At 47.4% G+C, this 18,063-nt stretch overlaps 1 protein-coding gene across 1 annotated transcript; it reads left to right on the top strand.

The window, feature by feature from the left end:
- The first annotated feature begins 2,048 nt into the window (after positions 1-2,048).
- On the top strand, positions 2,049-15,132 carry SPTSSB (serine palmitoyltransferase small subunit B). Its single transcript, XM_033150577.1, has 3 exons — positions 2,049-2,183; positions 3,401-3,461; positions 14,806-15,132. Exon 3 carries the CDS (start codon positions 14,838-14,840, stop codon positions 15,078-15,080), a length of 243 nt encoding a protein of 80 aa, XP_033006468.1. The 5' UTR covers positions 2,049-2,183; positions 3,401-3,461; positions 14,806-14,837; the 3' UTR covers positions 15,081-15,132.
- The last annotated feature ends 2,931 nt before the right edge of the window (positions 15,133-18,063 follow it).

Here is an 18,063-nt window from a genome sequence, read left to right as displayed (position 1 = left end):
AGCATATGTAGTACTGCAGCCTTATACCCCACCTTTCCTAAAAGTCTGAGGTTGTTCACATAACACACCTGACTGGCTCTGAGGACAGTAGGAGGGTTGATTTTTACGTATACAGGAAAGGACAGTTAACAGCAAGAATCAGAAACTGTAACTGTTGAGACATCTAACAGTCTCCAACTGTCAAGTTCTAACCTTTTGTGATCCACAGTACACCAGCCTGCTGCACTGTCCCATCATCTGCAACATAAAAGATCGCCATGAAACAAGTTTAAAAGTGCAAAAGCAGCCTCAGTTAAATCCTCAAAGAGATGTCCAGCATTATAAAGTTTGCAGCACAGTGATCTAACATAAAAAGGCGTGACTGGTGAGTATCCCTGGTTCACCTCCAGGTTCCTTAAATAGGTGCCATCTGGCCAACACAGATACCTACCTGTAACTGGTTCTTCAGTTAACAAAGAAAGGGATGGGAGGTTTGTCACCACAGGCCTGCAAGTGCAAATGGGATAATACACACCTGACTGACTTTGAGGACACTAAGAGGGTTGCTTGCTATGTACCTGTATACTGTACTGGAGAGCAAAAAGCAGAAACTGTAACTGTTGAGACATCTAACAGCCTCCAGCTGTGCACTTTTGAGGTAACCTATGCAGGGCCGTCTTTATCCGGGGGTGCAAGACGTGCAGGGCACCCAGGGGCTGAATTCGGGGGGGAAGCAGGCGCCTGCCGCTGAAGCCGCCTAAGCTCTTTACTATCTACCTGTAATAAAATAATAAATAATCTTGATCAAGCTAGAAAAATGAAATACTGTACATATATACCTAGGTATTACCGAAATGTATCAACTTTGTGTGCTTATTTAGCAAAGACGCGCTGCGCCAGCAGCAGCGCTTGTCATTCACAACGGCGCCGCTTGTCAGACTCAACGATTTGGGGGTGCTGGGCGGATTTTTGCACCCCAGTGGCGCATATGCTAGAGACTCCCCTGAACATATGAAGAAACATTTGCATGTTCCCTCTTTCACAAGTTATGTCAAACACAGTGGTATGGTGGCAAATTCAGAAGTGCGGGGTCTCTTTGTGATAGTCACAGCTGTGTCTGCTCACAGCCGTGCTGCTCCTAAGATCATGCAATAAACTTATATTTATACAATTACACAATAAAAATTAGGGGTGCATTGCAACAACTGTTGCTATTCTCCACGGGTTGCCTTTCTGCCAGATCTACTATTTTCTCTGTGCATGCATGAACAAATTATTGCGAGTACGCCGTGTGCTTTCTATGAATTTCCATTTTTCGTGACAGAACATGCAGACCATTCTTATGAAATTGAAGCATATGGTGTGCTCACTCTGTGTACTTAAATGCTTGACTTTGGAGCATACAGCTGCTAAGAAGCTCACCTTTCATGCCAGTTGGACAGTATCACTTGGAACAGTGGCGTAGCATCGGTTGCCAGTGCCCAAGGCAAGACATTCAAAGGTGCTTTGAAGGTACAGTGTGTGGTGTGAAGGATTTGCTGTTCTCTTTCATACAGGTGTCTCCAAGGTGGTTGGTGGGAGTGGGCCTTTTTTTGAGGGTGGGGGGTGGGAGCAACCTTCAGCCTACCAGCTATTGCTGGACTGGGTCGCGGGTGGCACTGTGGTCTAAAGCACTGAGCCTCTTGGGCTTGCTGAAGGTTGGCGGTTTGAATCCCCATAACGGGGTGAGCTTCTGTTGCTGTCCCACCTCCTGCCAACCTAGCAATTCGAAAACACACCAGTGTGAGTAGATAAATAGGTACTGCTGTGGCGGGAAGGTAAACGGCATTTCCATGCGCTCTGGTTTCCGTCACAGTGTTCTGTTGCACCAGGTTCTCCCCCCCCCCCCACACACACACTTTTTTTTTATTTTAAGGATGGCTGCTTGTTATTCCATTCATAGCGTAATGACCGGGGTGCTCGGAATTAACGCAGCCCAAGATTCCTCCCCGGGCGGTTTTCTCCTGCCGAAGGAAGTCCCCTGGCTTCGCCTTTGCCGCAGCTGGAAAGCGCCGCCACCGCGCCCGTGCCGCCAGACGCTGCCCAGACGCCGCGCTCCCTCGAATCGAGGCGACGACGCTGCGGCCGGAGGCGAGCGCTGGGGATGCCATCCTTCGGCATGGAGCAGAAGACACCTTAGAGGAAGGCGGCGGCGGCGGGTCGAGGTAGGGATGCTCTCGTGTCCCCGGGCGCGGCGGGAATCCTGAGGGGAGGGAAGCCCGCCTCGCCTCGCCTCGCCTCGCCTCCGTCGCGATGCACCACTGCGGTAACGGCCTCCTCCTTCCCCCTCCTCTGAGCGCGGGGCTGCCTTTGCGCTTGTGTCCTCCCTGCTCGGAGCTATTGCCATGCTGCCTTCTCTTTTTCCTCCTCGCTATGCAAAACGCAACAAGGACGACCTGGGGACTGGCCCTTCCCCTTTCCCTTCCTTTCCTCCGGGCTGCGGCGGCGATGTGGCTTCCCTTCCCAAGCAAGGCGCTTGCAGGACGCGGTTGGAGGCTGGGCAGCCCCACGCCAGGAGCGCCGGGGATGATCTTAATATGATGATTATGAATATTATCTGTCGTAGCAAAGCTAGCCGGGGGCACCTTTTTTTTAAAAAAACAAACAAACACGGCAACAACAACTTTAACGACGTTTATTATCATGCCCTTAGTTGCTGTGGAGCCCAAATGAACAGCTCGTGCCATAAGAAGGGCGTTAAGCCGTGTAAGGTGCTTAACTGTTTTATTATAATAAAGGCTGGGGGGGGTGCGGAGGGAGCGATCTTGGCAGCCTTTGGGTGTTGTGGTTTGGCGCATCCAACAGCCTCCCCCTCCCGCAAAAATAGTGGGGTGGCGGGAGAATCTGCTGAAAGCAAAATGAAACGGCTTCTCTTCCCCCCCCCTCTTTAAATGCCCGAAACCTTCCTGTTGTTTTTCCTTCTCCTGATTTCGTAGACACACATCTCTCTCTCTCTCCCCCCCCCCCCCCTTACCCCTGCCGACGTGATGCCCTCCTTTAAATATCCCTGGCCATGGAGGAGGAAATAGCCTTTCCCCCAGCATATAAACTGAAGCTGCAGTACGGTGGAAGCATCAACAGTGGCTCCATGTGCTCAGGGTAACACCCACCAACCCACCCAACGGTATAGGTGGTGCATTTTTGTTGGTTGCATTGGCTGCTTGGGGGGGGGGGGGTGCTTGGCTCTCGGCCAGTAGCGGCAAAGGAGAATTCGCATACTGAGAAGCTGCTCCCTATGAAGGTGGACAAAGTCATGTGTGTTTGTTTGCGCTGTCAGTTATTTGTTCCTGGAACTGGGTTGGCAGTCAAAGTGGGTGGATAGCAGCCCAGAGAGTAGAAGGTGGAGAAATTTCTTACTCGGTCCTCTAATCTCTCTGTGCAGTGAAGAGTCAAGTCAGTAAAGAAGTTCGGAGCATCCTTCGTCTAACTTTGGAAACACTGTGGTGAGTTCTTTTTTCTTCAATTTCTATTATTATTACTATTAAGCAACATACAGTGCTTTATTCTGGGGGAACTCAAGGGTATGTTGCACCAGCACCATTTTTTCTAGAAGAAAAGCACTGGCAACACACACACACACACACACACACACACACCAGATTATTCCAGGAATATATTACATTATACACAGTGAGATTTATGGTGCAAACCTATGTATGCTTACAAAGAAGTAACCATGTCATCACAACCCTTGCTGAGCTGGGTGTGGCTTTCTCCCAAATAAGTGGTATCAGAGGGGATCCTAAGACAGCACTCTTACCTGCAATTACCTGGGAATTAGTCCCACTGAATCCAACAGCACTTCCTTTTCAGTAGACGTGGTTAGGATCATGCTACAGGTCTGCTTATCTCTTCTTTTACTCCATTTTAAGAGTGTGACACAGCACAGGGGCTTGTGGCAGCAACATCAAGCCAGCTTTGCCAGCCCGTCTGGTGAAGCATTCTGGAGAACTAGAAAACTTCCCCACCATGCTAGAGTCAGAATGGTGTGGTGACCAGAGTGGTTCAGATCTCTGCTTGGATATGAAACTCACTGGGCGACCTTGGGTCACCCACAGTCTCTCAGCCTAACCTACTTTGCAGGGTTGTTGTGAGGATAAAATGGGGAGGGAGGGAACCAGGTATGCCACCGTGAGCTCCTTGGGGAAAGGGTGAGATATAAATGCAACAAATAAATATTTTGTGACATTATCGTTGGTCTCCATAAAGGTATTGCCTGACTCTGGATTTAGGCATTTTTTCTTGTGGAATGACTTCCAAGTCATACATAAAGCACTATTTATGTATGAACTGCATCCTTTAAAAAAAAAGTATTATCGGTGAGGCAAGCACTCTCTTGCTTAGTCAAGCTTCAAAACACTGCTCTGGGCATGAGCTTTTGACAGCTACAAAACTCTTCTTCGGGGATAAAGGTGGTGTGTTGTTCTTTGGGGGGGGGAGAACATTCTTTTAAAATTGTTGTTGCATCTTCTGGGCTGGCACTGACGCCTTGATGTCATAGAATAATAAAAAGCTTCACGTGAGTTGTTAATTGCTTATAAACTACCCAGCCTTATGAGTTTCACAGTACCCAGGAACAAGGTAGTTGAAACATGTCTTCCCAAAGAAATGGGAGAGGACTGCAAGTAAGGCTGCAATCCCACCCACCCCTTTGCATTGGGCTGGAGTTAGGGGGAACCTCGGCTAAACAGAATAAATGGTTGGACAGCAGATGAGCTCCAGGCTGGCCTTGCTTGCTTCAGGTTGGCCCAGTGATTAGTCTGCTCCACTTTCCGCCCCACAGCTTTGTTAAAACTTGCCACTGCCTCTAGCTGTCCAACCACATAATACCCCAGGACTTTTTTTCCTGAGTCCATCTAATGCAGGGGTGTCAAACTCAAATTCATCGGGGGCCACATCAGCAGTTTGGTCACCCTCAAAAGGCCAGTTGTATCTGTAGGACTATGTGTCCACTCTTTATTATCATAAATTATTGTCACTGCATTCAATTATGACTGTTTTTTTGTAATAATGTAAGTAATAATGTCGCGCGTGCGCACTCTGTCGCTGGGCTCCCGCTGCTGCTTCCGCTGCGACTTTGCGAGCCCTCTGAGTGAAAATGCGGCTTGGGGGGGGGGGCTGCCGCGCGCGATTGGCAGCTGCCCCCAAGCCGCCTTTTCTTCCGGCGGGTTCGCAAAGTCACTGCGGAAGCGGCAGCAGCAGCGGGAGCCCAGCAACGGAGTGCGCATGCGTGACATTTTGCACATGCGCACTCAGTCCTGACGTTGCGTCGTGACATCACGATGCAACGTCACAACGCCCCGTCCCCAGGGGGGGTGCCTCCTACGCGCTGCCGCCCCAGGCGGCGTGGAGCCTCCCTCCGCCCCTGCGGCCAGCGGCAGCTACACGGGCCACATTATGAGGTCTGGCGGGCCGGATTCAGCCCGCGGGCCTTGTGTTTGACACCCGTGATCTAATGCAACAGTCTTGCTGAAGCTAAGAAGGTCTGGTTGGTTCCCATGTAGGGAGGATTATCTAGGAACCCAGTGTATAGCGCACAGTCTTGTACTGGAAGAAAGGTTTGATGTAAAATGTAATAAAGAGATTGTGAATTTCCATTCTTGCACTGAATGGGATGGTAAAGTGACAGAGTTATTGAACTGTGCCAATTCTTGATGCAAGAGGAGCTGTATGTGTGTGTTTTAATGTGGCTGTAAAAATCTCCTTATGTGTAGAGGACTGGTATCATTAGACCACTTCCCCAACTTGCCAGTGTTTACAAAGTTTTTTCCATAGAGAAACATTGAACACAGTGAGACCTGCTAGCAGTGGAGACTAGACTCTCAGGGCAAATGGGGCACTGCCCCACCAACCTCAGTCTGCCCTCGGCCTCCCCCAGCTACCTGCCATCTTTACTTACAGCCAACCAGGCCGTCTCTGTCTCTGTCTCCACCTACTGCTTGCCTCTCTGCCCTCCCAGTTGCAATGTGCACCACCTACTACTGTTTCTAATCCAAGATGCACAGGGGTGCCCCATGACATGAAATAGCACAGGCATGACACCGCAATCATACTTACTCGAGGAGTAAAGATTGCTTTGCCTGAGTAAACAGGAAACAGTATCATAGTGCCTTTATCGGAATGACCTAAAACCCATAAAGCAGAAAGCTAAATTTTGAGTTTTGCAGAACAAACTTGACGTGTGTTCAATTTTTGCTTTTGATTTTTAGAAGTCCTGTTTAATTTAGGAATGGAATATTCTGAAACCTTGATATCAAGCTGATTTGCACAGATTCTCTCCCCTCCCACCCACCCCACCCCCAAACAATCTCACACCTTGATCTCAACAAGAAGTGAGAAACTATTTCTGGTTGCCTCTGTGGTGGGGACCTTAGCCTCTGACTTGAATTCTCCTAAGGCACTATCGTGGTTTTTATGCCCCTCTTGCAGCAGCCACTATTATTTTGACTGCAATTTGCACCTCATGTCTTTATCCTCTGCATTACAATATAGAATTATAGAGTTGGAAGGGACCCTGACGATCATCTAGTCCAACCCCCTGCATTGCAGGAATATGCAGCTGTCCCATACGGGGTTCAGATCTGCAGCCTTGTTGATATGAGCACTGTGAATGGATGTTTTAATTATCATGATTTTATTCTTTGTCTAGTTACAGGTAGGTAGCCATGTTGGTCTGCCATAGTCAAAACAAAAATAAATAAAAAAAAAATCCTTCCAGCAGCACCTTAGAGACCAACTAAGTTTGTTCTTGGTATGAGCTTTCGTGTGCATGCACACTTCTTCAGATATCTTTTGTGTTTGTATCTGAAGAAGTGTGCATGCACACGAAAGCTCATACCAAGAACAAACTTAGTTGGTCTCTAAGGTGCTATTGGAAGGATTTTTTTAAAAAACATTTTTAATTCTTTGTCTGTTTTGTTTGAATGAGTCTCTGCCCATATAATGAATGATGGATTGAGTCATCCTGAGCCAATGTCAGCCCAGGAGCCACATTGAGGGTAGATAGAGAGAGGATGAGATTGCAAAGAAGACGCATGGGGAAGCATTCCAAATGGGTGCTAACTTGAATAAAATATGGGGGGGGCAGGTAAGTCCCATCCTGCACAATCAGTCACAGGATGTGGCTCTCACACACACCATCTGAATGGCAATGCCCATCAACTTGGAGATGCTCAAATGCTTTTTTTTTTCTTGACTGTGGACCACTCTGAGGCATCACACATGTGACCTCTCCAGTATTAAAGGCATGCAGATGAAATACAGCCTGCAACCTGTGAACCTGGTTTGTTTTAAACCCTGATTCCTTTGTTTTGCTGTTGTGTATGGAAAACGGAAAGCTTCTGCAAATATGCTTATCTTGTGGCAAGAGAAGTTAACACAGAACAGGGATGACCAACGTGGAGCTCTCCAGATGTTGTTGGACTACAACTCCCATTATCCCTGACCATTTCCTATGATATTCAGTGTGTGTATGTTGTTAATAAACTCGGTAGAGTTGGGTTTCTCTATGGTATATCCTAAAATAATAGCTAAACAAGTCTTGCAAATAAGGTTGTGTTCCCTTTAAAAAAAAAAAAACATGTTGAGAGCAATGAGTCAGTGCGTCCAGCTGTTAACCGGAAAGTTGGTTGTTCGAGCCCACGCAGGGATAACTGTGGGCAGGATTCCTGAATTGGGGGAGGGTTAGACTAGATGACCATTGGGGTCCCTTCCAACTATGATTCTATGGATATCGGCTCCCCCATGCTTTGCATTCGATAGATAGATGTGGCAGTGATTTAAGATGCGGATCTCAGTGTCATTTTCTCCTTCCACCCCTACCCCTTTTTAAAGCACATGTTCATGTAAATCCATTGCTTTAAAGGTTTCAAAAACAACAACAAAGAGCTGGCAAGCTGCAACTGGAGAGTGGATTCGTGATATTACTTGAGACAGCCAACCTTTATTTTATACAATTGGTTACTGCTGCACACTTGCAGGTCTTTTTGCCTGTGAACTCAGTCCTCTACAGGGACTATTTTCTTATGTCCATTGACAATGTATCGAGTGCGCTTTCACAGCTCAGATTGATGCCTCAAGCAATGTACTTCTGTGCACACTGTAAACTCATAAAAGTTGCTTGCTTTGTTTTGCCAGTTTTGTTTTTTTACTGGCCTGCACATACATCCATCCCTCCGTCAGCCACATGTGGCTTGACAGAAGAAGAGAATTGGGGGGGGGGGAGAGAGAGAGAGAGAGAGAGAGAGAGAGAGAGAGAGAGAGAGGAAGAATTTCTGTTTTTATAAAGCTTCCTGGCCTGCCTACCTGGAGGCAATTCTTGTTGCAAGTGACTAGGCCAGCAAGTACGCTCTGGTGATTATTACTTCCAGTGGTGCTAAGATTCTTCTGAGTGTCAGTTCAAAAAAATGAAAATGAGTAGTTGCAGGTAGAGGATGGAGCAAGCTTGTTTTTCCCTGCTCTGGAGGGAAGCACTCAAACCAATGACTTCATCTGATTCCTACTAAACACCAGGAAGAACTCTATGACAGTAAGAGCTGTATGACATTGGAACAGTCTCCCACGAGAGGTGGTGGACTCTCCTTCCTTGGAGGCTTTTAAGAAGAAGTTGAATGGTCATCTGCCACGAATGCTTTAGCTGAGATTCCTGCATTGCAGGGGGTTGGACTAGATGACCCTCGGGCTCGTTTCCAGCTCCACAATTCTCTGGTTCTAGGTTGCTGTAATATGGCAAAACTTAACAAGGAACGGTAGAAGAGCGATGGATTGTTGGTGTGATATCCCTGGGAGCGGGGCGCTCCTTTCCACTTCTTGTGCATAAGGTGAGATACTTGGCTGGTGCCCGGAATTTTCCAAAACTGCTGTCGAGGTGTTGCGAAGAGAGATAAAATCAAATAAGAGAGCAAGCACAACTAAGTGTGTCTCCTGCCTCAAGTTGCTTTGTCACAACACAACGAGCCAAAACTCTACGCAGTACAGAGACCAGTGATCCACTCTCTGGCTGTTTTGTTAAGCCTTATAAAGGAAAGGGCAGGATAAATTAGATTGGGGCATTGTGCCACTAGAGTTAATACTATCAACACGTGATCAGAAGTGCTGACCCACCAAAGCCTGCTTTTTTGGCCAGGGGAATCAGACACAATGTAGATACCATAAACAGTTTGGGTGGGTGTTGCCATCAGGAAAACATTAACCCTTCTTGCAGCACCATCCTAATGCAACCTGCTCCTTTTCTCCATCCCCCACAGAGCTGCGTTGATTTAATATTTTTAGTTATCCCTTTAGTTATCCATATTTTTGGTTAGTATTATGTGTAGCTTGCCGCTCAGGCCCCAATAATTAAATGGGCATTGGCCAGGGATAGAAATATTTCTCTAAAGGAGACAGGCTTTAGAGATGTGAGCCTCCCCTTCAGGAAGAAGCCCTCGATCTTTCACTTAGTAGATCAAACTGATCTGAGCAGTGGTATGCAACAGATAAGCCGGAAAATCTGGTTTTGGGTGCAAGGAGCCAAAGCCATTTTTCAGATTCTCTTTATAATGTTTTGCTCCAAGCAGTGGCAAATTCTGAAGTGCAGGTGCTCTTTTACGACAGCCCTCATAGTTATGCCCCTGTAGCCATGCCACCTTTGGCCACCTCATGAGAAGAGAAGACTCCCTAGAAAAGACCCTGATGTTGGGAAAGATGGAGGGCACAAGGAGAAGGGGACGACAGAGGACAGTGTTCTTGAAGCGACTAGCGTGAGTTTGGCCAAACTGCGGGAGGCAGTGAAAGATAGGCGTGCCAGGCATGCTCTGGTCCATGGGGTCACGAAGAGTCGGACACGACTGAACGACTGAACAACAACATCAGGAAGAAAAAGACTAGAGTGGCACACCACCTGAATTTCTGGTACTAAATTTAAACGATCTGTGAAGATAGGAATGCTACCTGCATGCTCTCACACTTTCTGTTTAAACAAAATAAAATAAAAAATTCCTTCCAGTAGCACCTTAGAGACCAACTAAGTTAGTTCTTAGTTAGTTCTGTATCTGAAGAAGTGTGCATGCACACGAAAGCTCATACCAAGAACTAACTTAGTTGGTCTCTAAGGTGCTACTGGAAGGATTTTTTTATTTTATTTTATTTTATTTTGACTATGGCAGACCAACACGGCTATCATAGAATCATAGAGTTGGAAGAGACCACAAGGGCCATCCAGTCCAACCCCCTGCCAAGCAGGAAACACCATCAAAGCATTCCTGACAGATGGCTATCAAGCCTCTGCTTAAAGACCTCCAAAGAAGGAGACTCCACTACACTCCTTGGTAGCAAATTCCACTGCCGAACAGCTCTGTCAGGAAGTTCTTCCTAATGTTTAGGTGGAATCTTCTTTTCTTACCTACCTGTAACTTTCTCTGTTTGTTTGTTTGTTTGTTTGTTTGTTTGTTTGTTTGTTTATATTTATTACTTGGCTCATAATAAATTTCCCAGGTGGCATACATCTCTGCGATGCAAGCCCTAGATGCTTGTATTAGGAGTGGCAATCATATTTGATGCAACATCAGATGTGTCAACTATCAGAAAGTTAAATCCAACAGCTCAGCAATCAGCATGGAACTGGGCCTCCTTGGATGCAATTCCTGGCGACAGGATGGAGCACACATTACAGCTGCAATGGGAATGCTTCTGGCTTGTCCCTACAGTAGTGCCCCCTAGTGGACACCTAGCTTTGGAAACCACCAAGAAAGCAAGAGGGTTCTTTGGATGTTAGTGAATAGAAGGGCAGACTTGATTTGTTTGGCATGTTGAGGACTGGCAAACAGCACCCAAAGAGGTGCCGTCAGCATCCCTGCTGCAAAGTATGTGCTGGTGCTTCATCCCTGCCTGCCACAGTGCCACAGCTCAGTTACAAGAAGGGTAAGGTGTGTGAGAGAGAGATTCCATGCATTTTGTCCATGCAGAAGTGAAACAAACATGGGGGAAATGTGGCAACCCTCCCCACGATAAAGAAAAAAGTCCAATGAGGACTGAGCATGCTCAGTAACCACAGGGTGTTGAGTGCTCGTTGGAAAAAGGAAATAATAATTGTTGGCATGGCATATGCATGAATCCATGGTATGCTGGAGGAAGGCATGGCTGGAATTCTGAACAAGAGCATTCCTTGCAGGGGTGGGCTAGATGACCCTTGTGCTCCCTTCCAACTCTACGTTTCTGGGATTCTGCAATTTCTCCTGCAAGGAAGTGAAGAGACCAAGCAATATTTTGTCGCACTTCCAATGAGTACTCTTTAACAGTGAACTCGGGTGTTTGTGTGGCCCATGGAATTGGGAGACTGTTGCACCCCAACTGGAAGGGAGTTCCATAGAATTTGGCCTGCGGTGCTGAATGTTCACACAGATCTTTTGGTTACAGCCCTTCGGATAGAGGAATGCTCTTTGCAAAGTCAAGGCACATGGCCAGTGGCCACCCTCTCCTGATTACAATACCGGTAGTACAGTATACAATTGTCATGCCCTCAAACTTGGTTAACTGTTCCAGACAGCAAGGAGCCGGATGTAATGCATGCGACGAATATTGCTCTGATCTCCAGTTACTTGGTACAATACACGATTTAATCGGATGACACCCCCCCCCTTCCATTTCTCACAGGGATTCAAAGTAGCTTAAGGCGTTTCTGGTGCAATCTGATAATTTGGAATTTTTTTACATTCATACCACTGGCACTCAAGCCTTCTTTCAGCGACGTTGGCGCCAGCTCTGTTGGCTTCTGTTCGGATGCTGAAAACAAAGGATTAGCTCAAAATCAATAAGGTTGTTTTGAGCATTTGAATCCCGCAAATTCTTGCAGTGTTGTTGGAGTGACGCTCCGGGATTGTGACATTGCACTTATTGGGCAATATGAGTTGAGACTTGGAGCACCGAGGGATAAATACTTAGGACGGCTAATTTTTATTCATAGAGTAGACCCACCCGGGGGGGGGGGGAGAGAATAGGTCCATTAATTTCAATAGGTTTATGCTGAGTTAAACTTAGCTGAATACCAACCTTGCCTTAATAAATTCATTTGCACAATGTATTTGATCACCCTGCCTACTCCCTGTTCTATGTTTGCAGTACACCACGTCTACCTCCATCGCCCTTTGTGTGTTGTACCTCATTAGGGAGACACGGGTGGTTGCCTTGTGTCCTGGACTGGTTGGATGCAGAGGAGTGGTGGGAGGAACCAGCTGGGGAACTACTTGGAAGATAGCTCAGAGCCCAGGGTAGTGGTGGTGGGACAACAATGGGTGGTCAGAGGGAGAAGAGGGAGAATTCTGGGAAGAGGAGGTGGCAAAAGCTGAAGAGGTAACAGGGATTAGTAACCTCTGGTGGACAGGGGCGTCGCAGGGGAGGGGCCGGGCAGCACCCCTGCTGGGGGTGACACACCAGGGGTGGCCCCGCCCACTGGGCTTTTTAAAAACTATTTTTACTTTTTTATTATTCTTTTTAGGCTATTTTCGGCACTGCCGGGGTGGAGCCGCAGGGGCGGCCAGCGAGGAGGGGTGTCACCCCCCCTTGCTGGCCGCCCCTGCAGCTCCGCCTCAGCAGTACCGAAAATAGCCCCCCCCCCTTCCAGCGGCACAGCTCGGCTTGGAGGCAAGGGGCGGGCCAGCAAGGTGGGGTGCCACCCCCTCCTGGCTGGCCCGCCCCTTGCCTCTTTGCCGAGCTCCGCTGCTGGCTGGCTTGCGGAGCCGGGGCATGGAGAGGGGCCGTCCCTCTCCCTGCCCCGAATTGCGCTCCGCCAAGGGAGCCCAGGCAGCGGATTCGGGAGTCTTTGCAGCCCGCAAAGACTCCCGAATCCGCCTCCCAGCACCCCTTCGTGCAGCGGCAGCTCACGCAGGCACGAGCAGCCGCGGCACGAAGGGGTGCCGCCGCCGGGCGGAGGCTTCGGGAGTCTGCCGAATCATGACGCACGCACGCACGCACCGCAATGCCCCGCCCCCAGGGGTGCCCCTTGGCTTCCCGTCCCCGGCAGCCAAGGGGCTAAGAACGCCCCTGCTGGTGGAGAGAAGTCAAGAATCACAGACAGGAGGCTCTCTGGTGGAGAGAAGTCAAGAAGCAGGAGTGTGGGAGGAGGAAAGCCAAGAGGAAGGGATGAGGCAGGGTGGTGAAGAATCGCTGGTGTCTCCCTCAACAGCTGCAACAAGCTCCCTTCCCCTTTGTCTCCCAGAACCAGAAGAGGCATTAAAAGGGCGAAGGATGCATGCAGGCACAGTCTCTAATTGCTTGGGGAAAGCCCTGGAGAGGAGGTGGGAACTTTCAGTCTCAGCAACTTAATTTCATGGAATAAGATCACCGGGAGTGAGCTGCTCTGCTCATTAGGTCGGACACTCAACCAAGTCTGTGGAGCACCTTAGAGACCAATTACGTTTGTTGTTGGTATAAGCTTTCGTGTGCATGCACACTTCTTCAGATACCTAGTGCCAATACCTGGGATGATGGAACGTCCTGGATTTCCTGGTTTGTGTATTTTGGGTAGAAGATAGAAGGTTCCTGGTAGAGGTTCTGCTGGTGTGTTTGAGAGGATCTGTTCTTGGATGTGTGGGGGTAGCTCTTTAACAATCTTGTTCGCTTCCTTTTTGTATTCCTGTGTGGGGTCTGAGTCCAGTTTTTTGTAAAAGGGCCTATTGGAGAGTTGTCTGTGAGCCTCCTGGATGTAATCAGTTTTGTTCATCATGATGACAGCTCTACCCGTCTGCCTCTTTACCGGTAATTATCATGTCTGGGTTGTTCCTGAGATTGTCTATGTATCTGAAGAAGCATGCATGCACACGAAAGCTTATACCAAGAACAAACTTACTTGGTCTCTGAGGTACTACTGGACAATCTTTTTATTTTTTATATATATTTCGACTGCGTCAGACCAACACAGCTACCACCTAAATTTTGAACTGTATTATTACTGACAAACACGCTCCTGTGACACCATGGGATGTGTGAGCTCCTCAGCAATCTGGGCATCTGCAAATACTCTCTAGGATGTAGAGTACTAAATCCCTCAGATGATAATGATGGCTATATTTATGAATCACCTTTTATATACAGTGGTACCTCAGGTTAAGAACTTAATTCGTTCTGGAGGTCCGTTCTTAAACTGAAACTGTTCTTAACCTGAAGCACCACTTTAGCTAATGGGGCCTCCCGCTGCGCCACCAGAGCACGATTTCTGTTCTTATCCTGAAGCAAAGTTCTTAACCTGGAGCATTATTTCTGGGTTACTGGTGTCTGTAACCTGAAGCATCTGTAACCTGAAGCATCTGTAACCTGAGGTACCACTGTCCATCTCAAGGTAGCGTAGAAACATCATAAAAACTGCAAAAAGAAATGGTTTTTTAAGATAAGTGTTCATTTTGTATTGTTTTTAAATCAAAGGCTGGTTGGGCGAGGGGGGGGGGCAAAAGCAATTTTCATAAGCCTCAAGGCAGCAGGTAGGGATGCTGGGAGCTGCTCTCCATAACACCTAGAGGACATAATCTTGGCTACTCCTAGGATAGTCACTTGTAGACAACCTCCTGCACCCATACATATATTCAGCCTATGGCCTTTCACTGGTCTTCCTGTGTATTAACACACATCTGATGATGGGGATTATCGGGCAGCTGTGAAATAAAAACCCAGCACACCAGGTTATTTTTAAGCCGTTCTGCAAATAAGGATAGCAATGCATTTGCCTTGCAAAGAGCACTGGTAATTCCAGTCTTGCAGATTCCCTGCTGCAAAGTTTTCCGTCTCCTCTCTGCATCTGTATTCTCCTGTTTTCTCTCGCAGATCCGCTTTCCTGAAGCCCGCCTGAGCCAGCGATGGATCTGAAGCGGATGAAGGATTACATCTACTGGCTGTATTACCAGTATCTCCTGGTCACCTGCAGCTACGTCCTGGAGCCCTGGGAACAATCCATGTTTCACACCATCACAATTACGGTGGTTGCCATGGTGGTCTACACGGCTTACGTCTTCATCCCCATCCACATCCGCTTGGCTTTTGAGTTCTTCTCGCAGATATTTGGAAGTCAACCTGAAAGTACTGCTTCACTTATGGAGTGATCCCTCCAGCACCAACAAGCAGTTATTTGCATGCAGTGGAAAAAAACAAACACCACAGTCGTCGTCTTTTTTTACTATATTAGTTTTGGAAGCAATTTAGAACATGTGGGTTTATGTGCATGCAGATTCCGCCTTCTCTTAGCCAAGCCAGGCTGTCATTGCCCTCAATACCAGCTGGCTCTCTCTCACTGGACCAACTTCTATTCTGTTTAAAGCTGCAATCCTGTCCAAGCTTACCTGGGAGTAGGCCCCATCAAACGCAACAGGACTTACTTCCAAGTAGACATGCATAGGTTTGGGATGTTGGAGACAACTTCCCCTTGGAATGTGTTGCTTGGCTAAGAAACTCTATGAATTGCATTCCTATGTGACACATCTTTAATGCCTAGCGAACCTGATTCATTATCACCTTTTGGGGACCACTGTTGGGTCAGGCTTGCATGTGGTTCACTCACCTGTCTTGCACACCTCATACCTTGAGCGTTTTCCTATCTAGCAGGAATGGATAAATCTGTGACTATTTTTGTTTAGGGGTAAGAGAAGGCCTCTTACAATTACGACGTTTTATGGCTTTTTCTTTTGAAAACGATGCTTTTATAAAAAATTCAGTAACTTTTTCTCTTGTGATGCTTCCCCAACTCCAGTTCCTCCCTGATGACATATAAAGTAGCTCTTTATATAGGACTTTACACCTGGATTTAAAGGGATGACTTTCACCTTATGTATTCTGAGTAGAAAAGGGCAAAATTGGGAAATGCACACCTGGGTTTGGATCCGGCTAAGCAGAAATCTGCCTATACAGAGGGGTATTCTCTCCCCTTCCTCCCACAGCAGACCTTTTGCTCCCCCCCCCCTCCCAAAAAAAGCTGGTCCTGTGAGGGACCCTCCATGAAGGTGCTGGGTGTATTGCAGGTGGCTGCCACTGGAGACAGGACTTGGCAGAAATGGGGTGGGGGGGGACTTACGGGAGGAGTAGAAGTGTTTTTCCCTCAAGTAAAGCTCCTTCTGGGTCCCAAACATGAAATAATCAAGAGCCTGTATCTCAAATATGTTATAGTTCTGTCAGGGCAGGAAAGTGTATCTGGGTTTGAGGGGAGGAGCCATTGCAATATATACTGTATGTTTTTTTAAAAAATCTTGACATTTTGCAGGAAACAGACTCTGAGCTGTACCTGTTGTTTACGGTGAAGGTTTTGTTGTTGTTTTGCCTTGCAGCATGGAGTTCACCTTGCTGAATGCCAAATACAGAACTGCTTTCTATTCTGTTACTTTTCACAGGAGGTAAATAAAGCATGTGTTCATGCTATTATAGAGGTAGAGGCAATATCCAAATAACTGCAGAGGCTCTAGAAGCATTTATATGGAAGATTCAGTACTGAGATTTCCTTTTTAGAAAGCAAAAAGTGAGCTGCCCTTGGGCCGAGTTTTCTTGTTGCCTTTTAAACGTGCCAATGTCAATACTTTTATCTAAATGAAATATGAATGCCACACAGGGCAAGCTTGCATATCTGCTAGATGTGCTTCTTGCAGCAATGCGCATCTCTACAACTGCTGGAGGCGATTTTAAGTGTTAAATGTAAATAACACTCAGTGTTTGCAAAATTACATGCAAAATATCAGGAAACTGCTTCTTTTATGCAGACTGTGTGAGACACTGCATGTAAAAAAAAGCAAGTCACATTGTTTCTGTCACAAAGACGTGTCTTGAAGATTTAAGAGATCTGAACATGTATGCTGTTTTGCAGAAACAAGAATAAAGTTAAATTTATTTTAAGATGTGCCTGTGTGTTATTTGTTAGGGCTGCAATTCTGCTCACTCCATGCGTAGCGAGAGAAGGGGTCAAGGCAGCTGTTAAGACAGGTTCATTATCACTCCTCGTACTACTAAACGACCCCCAGGCACTTGTTATGCTCTTGTTTCTTTGCTTCTTAATTGTCGTTGGCCTCTGTCCATCTCGAGAATCAATGGAGTGTACATCCGTGGGTGAAGTCAAACTGCTGTGTTAGCAGCACTGAAGTGACCTCCCTGGGGTGCAAGCCTGGGGCAGTGTGTATGGCGGTCCTGGGCTGCCCAGATGGCAAGAACCCCCCCCCCCTTGGCCTTGCTGATGTGGTTCAAAGGAAAGCAGAACAATATGTTTGTTACCAGCTTAGCTGCAGGAGTTGCCGAAAGGAGGTGCACAAGGCTCCATCCAACTGTCTTGGGGACTCTACTCCTAGTTTGTGTAGGGTTTTCTCCTTAGCCTTTTATTTTCTTGAAGATATCCCTCAAGGCATTGGAGGTTTAGGATCAGAGTTTTCCTTCTCCTAGATGGGCTACCTTCCCAGGTTGCCCACTCGCTGGATCATCACCTTGTCGTGGTGAGTGGGCATGCATGTTCCTATGACCCTTGTGAGCGAAGCCGTCGGGAATCTCGTACTCCCAGCAGGGTCACCCAAGGTGGTAAGGTCAAAGGGAAGGAGCTAGTCAAAGAATGATCCAAGAAGACCTCAACGGCAGAACAGGCAGATGATAACAAGCGGTATGTTAGAACGGCTGTGAAGGCGAATGAAGGCTGCAGCAGATAGGAATCTACCGGTTTGTCGTGACCACTTCATGCCATCGGAACAGAGCCCTACTACAAAGACTGTGCGTTGGTCAGCACACACTGATCTACACACATAAAACAAATTCACGCACAGGCGTCTTCCAAAAACCCAACCCAAACCCCAAAAGTCCCATGGCAAATTGTAACGGGGGCAGGATCATGAATCTGGAAGCCCCTAGTCATGATCCGGCACATGGGCGGTGGATACAGATTCAGTTGTTCTGACTCAAGGAACGAGGCAGTTGAGCAGCTCAGCAGCTGTATCCATGACTGAGCACCCCTTTTTAGGAACCATGTTTATGGAAGACAATCTTACTCGGCTACGAGTGATCACCAAGAAGAAGAAGACCGTCCCAGGTTGACAAGCCACATCTGCCCCCTCTACAGCATGTGCA

Source organism: Lacerta agilis, chromosome 5 (genome assembly GCF_009819535.1).
Source record: "Lacerta agilis isolate rLacAgi1 chromosome 5, rLacAgi1.pri, whole genome shotgun sequence".
Classification (NCBI taxonomy): Eukaryota; Metazoa; Chordata; class Lepidosauria; order Squamata; family Lacertidae; genus Lacerta; species Lacerta agilis.
This window is presented reverse-complemented; position numbering and strand designations above follow the sequence as displayed.